This window comes from Dermacentor albipictus, chromosome 1 (genome assembly GCF_038994185.2).
Source record: "Dermacentor albipictus isolate Rhodes 1998 colony chromosome 1, USDA_Dalb.pri_finalv2, whole genome shotgun sequence".
Lineage (NCBI taxonomy): Eukaryota > Metazoa > Arthropoda > Arachnida > Ixodida > Ixodidae > Dermacentor > Dermacentor albipictus.
The window spans coordinates 182,962,728-182,974,895 of record NC_091821.1 but is presented as its reverse complement, the minus strand read 5'-3'; the positions used below and the strand labels follow the sequence as shown (position 1 = coordinate 182,974,895).

The following is a 12,168-nucleotide window of genomic DNA, read 5'->3' as shown; positions in this document are numbered from 1 at the left end:
GTTTTAAGAGTGTTTGGAGTGCCCCTTCTGCCACACAACGATAATCGTCATCTGCCTTGATGCGTTTCCTTTCTTTAACGCTGCGAGCCCGGTACTTTCCAGTAACGAACGGTATGCGCGTTATCAGCATGATAGCATTCCCGACAGGAAAGTAGCGGGCGCGCCGTTTTCAACAAAGGAAACGCATCAAGGCAGATGACGATTATCGTTGTGTGGCAGAAGGGGCACTCCAAAGGGTGTAAACTTTTCTGAGAGTGTGCTTTTTCAGCGCGTCACAACGGCCTCTCAAGCTCTTGCACATGAATGGGTCGTATATGACATTACGAATTATAATCGTTGATGTTAGGGTGCATGCAAATGCAGCTGAGCCCCGTAAAGCTCGAAGCAATCGGTGAGGTTGGTTTCGGGGCGCCGAGTGGTTGGGAATCCAAAGAAGCTTTCGCTTTTTTTATAGCTTTCGAGAGTTTAGACGACCAAAAATCTGGCGTGTTTCCGTTCGAACATCCAAATGCGCAACAACGATAGACAGGAATACACGCGTGTGTAGGCGAAAGTTATTCAACCACACGAGTCGCCGAGAAGTGGTGTAAACATGGCGCCGCCGGGTTCCCTGGTCCCGCCCGGTCGCCGCGGTTGGCTACAGCTGGGGCACTACGTCACGAAAAGTGGGAGGCGCGGGAACCACGGCGTGATGAAAACATCGCCAAGCTCTACCGAAGGATATAGCAGATCCTGCTCCTGTCGCCGCCTATAGTCGCTTTGGTCGCTTGCCGTGCACATGTAATCTCGGCACCAAGTCGGCGAAGTTTCGTGGTAGCCGGGTTGGGTTTGGTGTGTGTTCGCTCTTCGAACTTGTCCGTCGGGGTTGGTCACCTTGCTGTATTCGAATTTTCTTTGTTCGAGGTTGCTGATTACCGATCTTCGCTCCAGCATGGCAGACGACGAAAGTGTGAGAAAACTTTGCATCTGCATAGCTGCTTGCTTCGGAATCGTAGCGTTTTATGAAGTGCAGTAGCTTTCAAACCTCTGTACCAAGTGAAGATTGCGCTGAATGTGGGTTTAATCAGGATGTGGGTGATGATACGAAACTTAACAAATCAGTTTTGTCGATGATCTGTTGTAGCGGTGAAACAGAATTCTGCCTGTTTAAAAATTTGCGTCGTGGTTAGGCTTAGCAGAAGCCTTGTCGCTGGCTGGGTAAGTCCAAACCCTTTAGACGGCAGGTAAATGTTGCCTAAAATACCTCGTAGTGGTAGCTCAAAACATGTGACGTTGCTACTGCACGTGGGTCTTGACACATGAGGCTACTGCTTTCAATGTCGTCGGCGATTAAGCGCTCTCTCTTGCAATATGTCGGCGTTGAAGCCTACGTGCTTGTAACACGGACTCGCCGACTTGCATCTCCGTGCAATAGTATTTTTTTTCAAAACATTCGGGAGCCCACAAAGTATGGATAGGACTGGTGTTCACTTTTTGGCGTGTACCGGCATTCGTTGTGCCTTCGTTAAATGTCCACTCGGTTGCGTCACGTTGACACTGTTCTTGACGTAAGCCATGTGACATGTTGCTTGACCTCGTTGTCATGCGGCCGAATCGTAAAGCGGCACGCACATTGCAAGCATTGTAACCGAACATAATGATAGTGTAGGGGGTGTGCACTTCGTTGTTTCTTGCTGTGAAAAATTGGAACTGCCGACATCGAAGTTAAGATTATGTTTTAATATCCGATGTGAGTGTGTTTTGCACTTGTAGAAATATGACAACTTTGTTCCATGATGTGGTTCCTGTGGTCGTGATAAAGCATTGCTTGCTTGTTCTGTTTGATGAGCAGCTCAAGGCTGATAGAAACAGGTTTTTGGCATATGGGGCACCTTTTTCATCGCTGTTGTTAATAGTGCCGAAATAAAAATTGTGCATAATTTAGATTGTAATTTCGTGACTTCTGATGTTACATTGCATGGTTAATACATCACTCCTTTGTCCACCAATTGCAGTGAGCACCTGTTCACCCTTATCAAGAAAATGAGATCATGAATGTCAAATATGTACTTTGTCAGAAGACTTTTATTCATTTTAATGGGGCATGAATGGAAGTAGGTGTTTCTTCATTATGCAGCTGAAGTTCCCATAAGACTTGCTTGCTCGCATGCACAAGGGCACTAGCAGGCACGTCAGCGCTAGTCACTGTCCTGCCCAACCAAGAGAAAATACATACAAAGAGCTTCACAGGTGCTGCCATATTCGTGACTGCGGTGGTTGCAGTGAAGTGGGGATCGTGTTCAAAAAGGCACCTACATAAAAGTTGGCTTTCTGGTGCTTTAAACATTGTCCATAATGCAGAATTAAGGCTTCGCATTACTGATACTGTCATATTGGTTGATTGTAGCAGTCGCCATGGCTTGCACCATTGTAATGTCATCTGATGGTGTGCATTGCAAAGGTTGCATTTTGCAGTGATGTGTAGCTAGGCTGGTGAAGCATAGCTTCAGACATTACCTGTGCTCCAGTGTCGTAACATTGTACTGGTTGAGTAATACATGCAATGTTTAATGACTGCTATCAATTAAGTGAACCATGCTTGTGTACAGATGTGTTAAAATTTATGCATTGTTAGTAGTGTGTGGCTTGTGTCCATGTATAAGCATGGGGTCATGGCTATGAAATATGTAGATGTAATGTGGCTGGCATATGAATAGCACAGAATGTAAGCTTGCTAGGGGAATGTTCCTCCATGCTTCCACAGGCAGATGTGAGCATGCTTCAGGTTTAAGCTGGAAGCAATGGAGCTAGGATGGACTGGTAAGAGAAAGGTTGAGGTGACGTAATGTCTATATTGATGAGTCTATGGAGCTGCATCAAATGACTATATTTTGAGATTTCAATCCGGCACTTCAGGTGATACAATTTTGCCCTTAGACGAGGACCTTACTATGTCCTTGCTCAAGGGGTGATCGAATTGCACGATGTCGCCCTAAGAGCTGGCCATTGCATAAAGTTTCAATGGATTCTGGGACATTGTGGCTTACACGGCAATAAGCTTGCTGATGAGGAGGCAAAGATGGCCCACATTAATGCCACGCGAGTGTCCATCCCATTCTCACGACCAGACACTAATGCCCTAGTGTACAGACTTCTTCGCTATAATATCGCAGTATATTAGGCCTTGCTAGGTCATTGTCATCACCGCCTTCATGCACTTGACCCAGAGAAGAAAATAAGGATACCACAAACATGAAAAGGTGCAATGCAAGCTTGCTGCACAGATTACGATTAGGTGTGGGCTTCACCCGGCATTACCTACATCTCATCTGCCTGGCGACAGTCGAAATTGTGAGGAATGCGGTATTCCTGAGACGACAGAGCACCTTTTGTGCATCTGCCTGTGATTTGATGTACAGATAAAATCGCTGACCGACATCTTGTCAAAATTTGTTGGACCGTTAACTGGAAACACTCTCTTGGGACCTTCACCTAATCCTCGTCATCAGCCTGTCTGAAGGTTCTCAACAAATTTTTGTATGAGAGCGGATGGACAAAAAACCTTGAAGAGTCTTGGTGCATGCAAGATTATAACCACCCTCTTCATCCTCGTAATAATCATCTTCTCCATTCTTCCTTTCTTGACATCTTCTTTCTTCTCCCAACGCCAAGTAGCAGGTCAGAAAATTGATTCAGGCCGGCCTCTCAGCTTTTCTATCATAATAAATACCTCTTAGTCTTAAGTTTCTTCTGAAGCTGAAGTCGGGGTTCGTACACCTCCTTGAAATTCTTGACAACCCTTGAATTTGGAGAGATTCAATGGCCTTTCAAGCTCCTTGAAAATATATGTTCCTTGAAATGGTTTGGGGGTGACCTTTGAACATTCAAAAGTACTGAACTCTGCATCGGGGCTATGCTGTGGACATTATCGAGAATTGATCCTAGATATCTTCTTTTCAGAGTGTCGCTAAGCGATGCAGTGTGGCGTGTCCACAGCTACTAACAGCAGGTTTGTTTAAATTACCACTGTTATTGGCAAAGCTAGGTGAAGCCCAAACAATAAAAATACTGGTAGGGCTTGGTACTCTACAGCTATTTTTGTTGTGCTAGTTAGTTCACACTGCAGCTATCATGGCTCCATTTTCCTACGTTCTAGAAATGCCTGGTGGAAAGTAAGTTTCAGCCATTTGATTTCAATGTGACGAGCATCTTTGGCTGAAGCTAGACACTACTAACCATCATGCTAGAAAGTGATTGACATTACAATGGGAAAGTCAACTAGTTGTGTGTCTTGAACTGGGACTGAAGCTTTCACAAGCTTAAAACAAAACCTGTACAGTACTGTGCACTGATACAGTGTTGCCCAGTAACGAGTACAGGTATTTGCACAGGCAGTGTTCAAAAAAGATATTCAACGGTTCGTGAAGCTTGTGCCAAAGGTCGGTCTGAAATCTACTGCGAGCTCTTGTTTGAGTGAAAAGTCTACACAACTAGAAGTATAGCTCGTAATAAGTTGTACATGCAATGTCAAAAACACTGATGGATAAAGACAAACCATGGCTAGAAAAAGTAAAGTTGCTGTTGATATTAGTCTAGTGCAGTCATCAAAGCACAGACTTTTGAGCATGTATCAATGTTTGAGGCATTGTTAAGTTGGTGTAGATGTTGGATCAGCAAATTAGACAACCCGACAGATGCTTCTGTGTCTTCACTGCTGATATTTTAAAATCGGCACCCTGATGTGCTAAAAATTCTCAGATCTGACGAATAGTTAAAGTGCAGTTGTTTCACACTGTGCTCAATGCAGAATTCAAATGGCAATGTTTAATAACGTGTCAATTTAACAATAGAAGGAAAGTCCCCTGAAAACCGCCCTGAGCAGACCGCTCTGGTTTCCATACTTGGCAAATAAAATCCATGTGTTCCATCCGAAAGCAATGCCTTGCGGTAATTTGTGATATCTAATGCCTGTTTGGCCATTCTCCCACTTTCAAAAGCAGAACATTGCCAGAATAAATTATTGAGGTCTGTGCGGCAGTCCAGCTTGCACTTAGTGCATGTTTGAGTGTTGGGTCATCAACATTTCGCTACAGGGTTTGGTGTATAAGCTGAATTTGGATAGGCCTTACTGATGAAGACTTCTTGGGAGCGTGAAAGTGAGGACTTGCTTGAAAAGGGGACAGGTGGGGTAAACTGTTTCAGTTGTAATTAACTTGAGGTATGGAGGGATGCACATGCATGAACATGGTAGCTGCTGCTGAGGATGCCTTGTCGTTTGGAGCTTGTATGGGTTACTGTATTTAGCATTGAGACACTCAGTGAAAGACCTTGCCACTGCTTTGATAAATCACTCATCTAACAGTGGCAGCGTTTTGCTAGAATTGCTTGTTAGGGTTGCATTTCTTGCAGCATAACACCATGTCAGTTGTTTAGGGTATAGCTTAGCACCTCTAGGCTGGTGTGCTGCTTGTCCTCAAAATAAGGAGTAGCCAAATGTTTGTTGGAGGAATACAGACATGCCAGTTTTCACTTCAATTTTTTGCTTGAAATTAAGGTTCTCTACCTCAAAACTAAAAAAAGTACTGGCAAGCCCCAGAATGGCCCTAAATAATTATAATAAACATTCCTACAAACCACTTTCGGTTTTGCTTCCCAGGAAGTGTTTGTGTCATGGAAGTCGTTATGCAGAAGGTGGTCATGCGAGAGCAGAACATCGTAACGTTTTGGCACCTACTCTGAATTAGTAGCAGACCGAGTGAGCCAGAGTGAACCCCAAATTGTTCTGCTCTCCTGTTAACACCTTTGCGACGGAACACATGCAGCTCCTTGAAAACAAAACTATTGTAAAAAAGCTATTGTACTACTTTGTTTAGTGTGCTTTGAGGCTTGCCAATATTTTATCTAGTGTTTTGCTGTTGATTAATTCTATTGAATGCAAAAAAATGAAAAGAAAATGGCATGTCAGTACTCCTCTAAGGTGACTAATCTAGTTGTATAGCAGAAAACAAGAAAACTTGTAGAAAGCAGTCACTTAAAATAATTCATGGTTCTTCTGCAGATCTTCGATCCATCATTGAAGAAGAAGAAAAAGAAAAAGAAGACTCCTTTTGACCCCAGTGCATTGGAAGATGGCAGCGCAGCCGATGTTGCTCAAGCAGAGAATGGCATTGAAAAGGAGGATGCTGAAAAAGAGAACCGTGAGGATAAGGATGATGGTGAGTTTTTAGGTGACTTCGTTGGGTCTTTGCAAAGCAAAAAAGTGAGTTCTGATATTTAGTCCTCATATAAAATTATCGAGTATTTCCACCATTTGTCAGCATGTGCACTGCCATTGTGACATTCAAGGTACTGTATTTGAACAGTAGTCTGCTGTATTTCAGAGGTACATAGTGTAAACATTTCTTTTTGCTTTGTTACGAGAGGCAACAAAGGCTTATTGATAATGACTAGGCTGATTAAGTGGCTGTACAACCAACGTCAAATGTTCTGTTTTTTACTATGATTAATGCTGAATTCCACTGGTCGATCTGGCGCATGTTTTTTTGCTCTGTGGCAAAGAAATAAAATTCCATTGGACGATCTAAAGCAAGTTTGCATTTTCCACTGGTCGATTGCGATAAACTGGCTCCACAATGAGGCGCTCCTCGTCGACTTGCCGAGCAGAGATGGATTTCACTGGAACTCTGATGATGTGTTGGCATCACTTTCGGGTTGGTCGTGTGGCTTGGCTGTTTTCAGCCCTTTTTGATGTGTTGTTTGGTAATTCTGTGCAGTTGTTTACATTATCGAAATGGCGTCGTTCAACTGTGAGGCAGTGCTTCTTGCCTTGAGTGATTCTGACAGCAGCACTAGTTCATAGGAGAGTAGCAGCAGTGACAGCTAGTAGTTGTACATGATTTACGAAATAGTATTTAAGGTGCAAATAAAGAAATCCCGACATGGCTGGCGGAAATAGCGGTTGCCGAATTTGCGTTGTGCTCCCTGCCGTAGCATGTTTATGTTTCACTGATCAATCTGGATTGGGCCGGCCCGTGCTGAATTTTGTTGATCTCTCGTGGATTCAACCCCCCCCCCCTTTCCCGCCTTAGATCGACCAGTGGACTTGACCCCAACTTTTCTCGCCGAGAAAGCACTTGGGACAGACTTGAGAGAATTAAGCGAGGTCAGCACTAAGTAGAGAGCAGTACAATCTCATTTAAAGAACAGTCACCTTTATTTATTTATTTTTTTTGCATGTCTTTCTGTGAGAGCGAGAATCAAAGCCTGCCCAACACGGATAGGAATTTTGAGAGAGGTCTTTGTAGTGTTGCGTATTCCAGGGTAGCGTATCGTACTGCTGCCGAGTAGTAGCGGCGCCTTCCTATCGAAGCTTGAACGACGTTACTTATTTGGTAGCGTGGCGTTGTCGGCAGGCCGCATGCATCTGGTAGACCATGACGACCAAGTAAGGGCGAGACGATTTTCTAGTGTGACACTTGCGTGGTTTATTCAAAGGTAGATGAAAGAAAATGAGAAGAGCATGAAGTGATCAAAAGTACATTTCGGAGCCCCTTAAATAGGCTCTCTACAATCGTGGGCGGGATCTTGCTTCCGTCGATGTCACGTGAGCGCCACAGAAAGAGGGCCCCTCCTCCTCTGGTTATACCAAGCCTGCTGAAAGGAAGAAGTCGTCCTGCCTCCCGAAATTGTGGACGCCTGTCCGCCTCTTCTGTGCTTTGCGGGTTCGTGGAAGTTCTCTTCTAGGTTCAATTCGAGAAAAGGGTCTCTCTAAACTCGCACACACACACATACACAATAGAGGCCTGTACACTGCGGGGCTTCCGGCAGACAGGCAGACACTCGAAACGGTCATGGCGAATTAGAAAGTCGCGCTTCATTTCGACGAGGTCTGGTAAAAGGTCGGGTGAGAGAAAGTTCTTTCTGCACGTGGATCAGGACGGCCACAATAGCAAGTGAAGTCGTGCCTCATTTCGACGAGGCAGAGTGAGATGGTCGGTTGAAATTCTTTTCAACACGTGGTGTCAGACGCCAACCCTAACAGTAGGCAGGAAGTGCAAGTCACCGAAGACCAATGGACAGTGGTGATAGCATCAGATAACAGCTTCAAATAACCTGCATCAGATAACATGAGTTACTGGTCATGCTTCGCAGATAACAAAAAGCCATTCTGGTCCTTTGATTTATTGTGAAACGCTAGCAGGAGCAGCATGTCATCAGCATTGAATGTTGTCTGTGCTGGTGGCACACATGATGTGCTGCGGTTTCAAAATTGTGATCCTTGGCTAGTAAGTTTTGAAATGCCGTTGTGCACGACTCGCATTCATTGGTGGGATTTGTTTGTGTTAAGTGTGCTGCCATCATGCTCTCTGCATGGTTGTGTAACTGGGGTGCCCAAAGGCTGCATTGCAATGCTTTCTGTACTTTGCATAATCTGCATACACATGCATTTAGTGATAATGAAAGTTTGTCGGGGCTTCTGATAAGTGCTTAAATCTCTTGGTATTCGCATGTTGATAGCAGCTTAGCGCTTGGTAGGGAGTCCATCTGGATGGAAGCAAAATGTTGTAAGCTCTAGAGTAACATTTTTTGTAGCCTGGGCTGCTAGTATAACATTGTAATAGTGTGATGCCTATATTCCAAGGCAGGTGCTCAAGGTCCAAGTGTTCCTGAAAGAAGTATGCATACCTAGGAATGATTAGTCTGTTGTTGCAGCATCACTGTTATGGAAATGCCAAAGTAATATGCACCTTCTAGATATAGGTACGCAATATTTTAAGGGTGGTGCTCGAAATTGACTATGACCAGTAGGATTTTCACATGTGTGCGTCAGTTCTATACTGTCTGTGTATGGAAGTGGTTTGTCTTGATTGACCCCAGTCCACCAATGTGCACAGCAATTTCTGTATACGGGTAGGTGGCGAGCTGTTGTAATTTGACATTGTACAAGTTCATCGCTTGCAGGCTGTTTAGTTTAGTGAGGGTCAGGTTTTTTTCCCAGTCCAAAAGCAATGGTGCCTTTTTTGTATGTTTGTGCAGACCCCACCCTGGACTTGGATGACTTTTCTGGACTGAAAAAGAAAAAGAAGAAAAAGAAGCCATTCAGCTTAGATGATATGGATGCTGCTCTTCCTGTAGGGGTCACTTCATGAATTTTTCCGCAATTCAGTTTGTCACTTGTACCCTTGTTTTCATTGGCAAGGTGGTTTCTTTGCTTTCTGAGTACCATGCAACTGCTGCAAAGACTTCTTCGTCCACTCCATACCATAGCTTTCTTTGCCAACTCCCAATGAAGCAGCACTAGTTAAGACTAGTTAGTGGCAGTGCTGGCAGCCGGAGTACTGATAATTTATTCCTCTGAGTAGTCCTCGCCAATGATAGGGATGCAGTTCATGTACAGGGGCTAGACTCGTGGCCGTAGAAGTGGCAGTGGGCCAGCAATCACCTGACTCACTGAACAGAATGCTCACAAGTGCTCATTGGACAGAATGGCAATAGTTAATGTGTAGGAAGAAAGTCCTGAGATGGAGTTCACACAGCATGGCCTAAATTGCCAGTACCATGCACTTGAGGTTGCATGCGATGAGCAAATGTGAAATTCGTCCATGGCATTGACCATTGTGAAATTGTAGGTAAATATAACATCTCACTGACAGACAGCACTAAGGAAAAGTGTTAATGAATTTTTTGCACAGCTGGCATTGTAAAAAAAAAAAAAGAAACCTTTCACATGAACCTTATTTTTTTAGACTGGCCAATTTGCACATTTTTGCAAATCCGGCTGTGTCCGGAAAATTGGTCATAAAAAAATTACTGGAGTTCTATCTGAAATTGTGTACTGACTGATCTAGAACATAGTTTTTGCTTTTAAAATTTGTCTTGAAATTTCAGGGTGTCTACCAACCTGGAAAACCGGGAATTCTCTGGGAATTTGAAAAGTCTAAAGATACTCTGGGAAAACTCTGGAAAATTGGACTTCTATCAGGGAAAATTAGCTGTAACCACTATGCTGTAACTTTATCAAAAGGGAACGGAAGTCGTGTTAATGCTGGCTCCAGTAACGGAGGAATTGCAACGAATCGTCATTGACGCTGTGTCATCGGCACGAGGTATTGCCAGAGTAGTTAACGACCGATTTTCCAGACGCCCGATTTTTCGGACATTTTTTCGGCATGCCCGATAATTCGTACAGCTTTGCGGCACCACCACATACTCCATATAGTCAATGTATATTGCCCTGACTGCGTGGCTGAAATGGCATTAATCAAAGCCACCACCGCCGCCATTTTGATTATCTCACCGCCTCGAACCGGCACTCTTGCACGCAGATCCGCTGCCAGCTGTAGCCACCACCGCGGCAACGTTAGGCCTAGCTGCTTCTACGTTCACTATTAAGCGTCTTGCCATGCGATGCCGTGTTTTTCATTGAAAGAATTCGCCACTGTCAGCAATGGCACCGACTCCGCCTTTGTAATCCTCGGGACTGGCTTCGAAGCTCTCGGATCACAGCGTGTTGCGTAATGCCAGTCTCCGAAAGTTAGCTTTGCCTCAGTGCAGCAATGTTATGTGGTGAAACATCAGCGTGGGAAGGGGCAATTGTCACGGGACACAGTATGCATTCCTTAATTATACACGCGTGCACCCCCATCTCCTGTCACAGTAGAAGCATCGATATGCCTAATAAATGTACTGGCAGGCCTTAAGAGCTTTTTCGGTCGAGCCTGTGGCAATTTTAGCCTTTAAGGGCAGTGAAAGACATGCATTCATTTTTTTTTCGGGCTGCCCGATTTTTCGCATGTTCTTGCGGCCCATAGGGAGTCCGAAAAATCGGACGTTAACTGTACAACTGACCAAGAGGATCGATGCTTCAAATGATCCATAAGGTGAACGTGTGGCAGAAGGAGGATGAAAACAGAAAGGACCGACGCACTGAGGAATTAACAGGAAAGGATGCGTGCCGCAGCCTCTTTGAAGGAGCTTGAGCTCAAAAAGCAAAGTGTTGGCTGACGCCGAGGTGCACGTGTCTCTCATCCAAACCAAAATAAACTCTTTAAAGTAGTGAAACCCAACACTGATATGTTGTGTATGGGCTGAGAGTATGTCAGGACAATTGAGGTTGACTTTCGAGCTGCTGAGAGAGAATCTTAGTTGTGAAAAAGTTGAGGCCTCATATCGATGAGCTTGCTATCAATTGATAGAAATAGCTCATATTCAAAAATATTTACTTGTCTATGCATCTCCTTTTCATTCGTATTTGAAAACGGTTGACTCAATTTGGAATGGGTTTTACAATTATTTTTCGCTGTGCATTTTACTAACACCCTTCTGTTTTCTTAAATAAAATAGATGTTACTCCTTACTATTCATACTGGATTAAGTCAGTTTTTGTATCAACATGCTTACTAGAGGGTTACAGCATTGGGCAACATGGTATCGGCCTGTCTTGACGTAAAACAAACTTCTGGCTCATTCAGGGAATCTTGTAAAGGTGCTCAGGAAAAACCTGGAAAACTCGGGGAATTTGTAAATGTCAATTTGGTAGACACTTTGAATCTGACTTCTTTGTGAAATTATATACGATTGTGCGTTAATGAGTTGATAATTCATGCTTTTTGTTGCGATATGACATGTTGCTACATACAACAAATGAATGTTTTTTGTGTATAGCCTTGAACCTATACTAGCATCTGTGACTATGGGTTCAATCAAGAAAGAAAGGTTTTACTAAAATACCAATGTGGAATTTCAAATTTGTGTTTGGGAGCCAGATTTCTGCAACAAGCGATAATTACTTGTGTGGCAGGGTCCAAGCCAGTGACGAAGGTTGAAAAAAAAAAAAAAGGGAGAATGAAGTATATTGTTACAATATAGGACAAATGTTTTCAGGAAATGGAACCAAAGGAAGAATTATCTGTTATGGCTGATGAAGATAGGGACGAGGAGCGGGATGGCGCTTTTGATGATGATTTGGACTTCAACCTTCCCAAGAAGAAAAAGAAGAAGAAGAAGATCACATTTGATGCAGTCGATACAGAAAGTGGTGCAGCTGGAGATGACGAAAATGATGATACAACATTTGGTGAGTGTAGCGCTGTTTCACATGTGTTAGTCAATGCACTGCATGTATTTTTGCTTATACAAGTATTTTTGTTGCTGTATTCTATTAAAGGTTAGTGGTTATAACTATGTACA

The 12,168-nt window shown here is 43.7% G+C and overlaps 1 protein-coding gene across 2 annotated transcripts in view; it reads left to right on the top strand.

Annotated features, from left to right (window-relative positions):
* Positions 1–746: 746 nt before the first annotated feature.
* Positions 747–12,168, top strand: part of eIF2beta (eukaryotic translation initiation factor 2 subunit beta) — a 73,217-nt gene continuing 61,795 nt past the window's right edge. The window contains exons 1-4 of one of the 2 annotated variants that reach the window (XM_070530364.1): positions 747–949; positions 6,038–6,194; positions 9,016–9,110; positions 11,863–12,055. In XM_070530364.1, coding sequence (XP_070386465.1) covers positions 932–949; positions 6,038–6,194; positions 9,016–9,110; positions 11,863–12,055 — 463 coding nt within the window. In that variant the 5' untranslated portion in view covers positions 747–931. The remainder of the gene's footprint in view (positions 950–6,037; positions 6,195–9,015; positions 9,111–11,862; positions 12,056–12,168) is intronic. The other variant, XM_070530363.1, reaches the window with a different exon arrangement.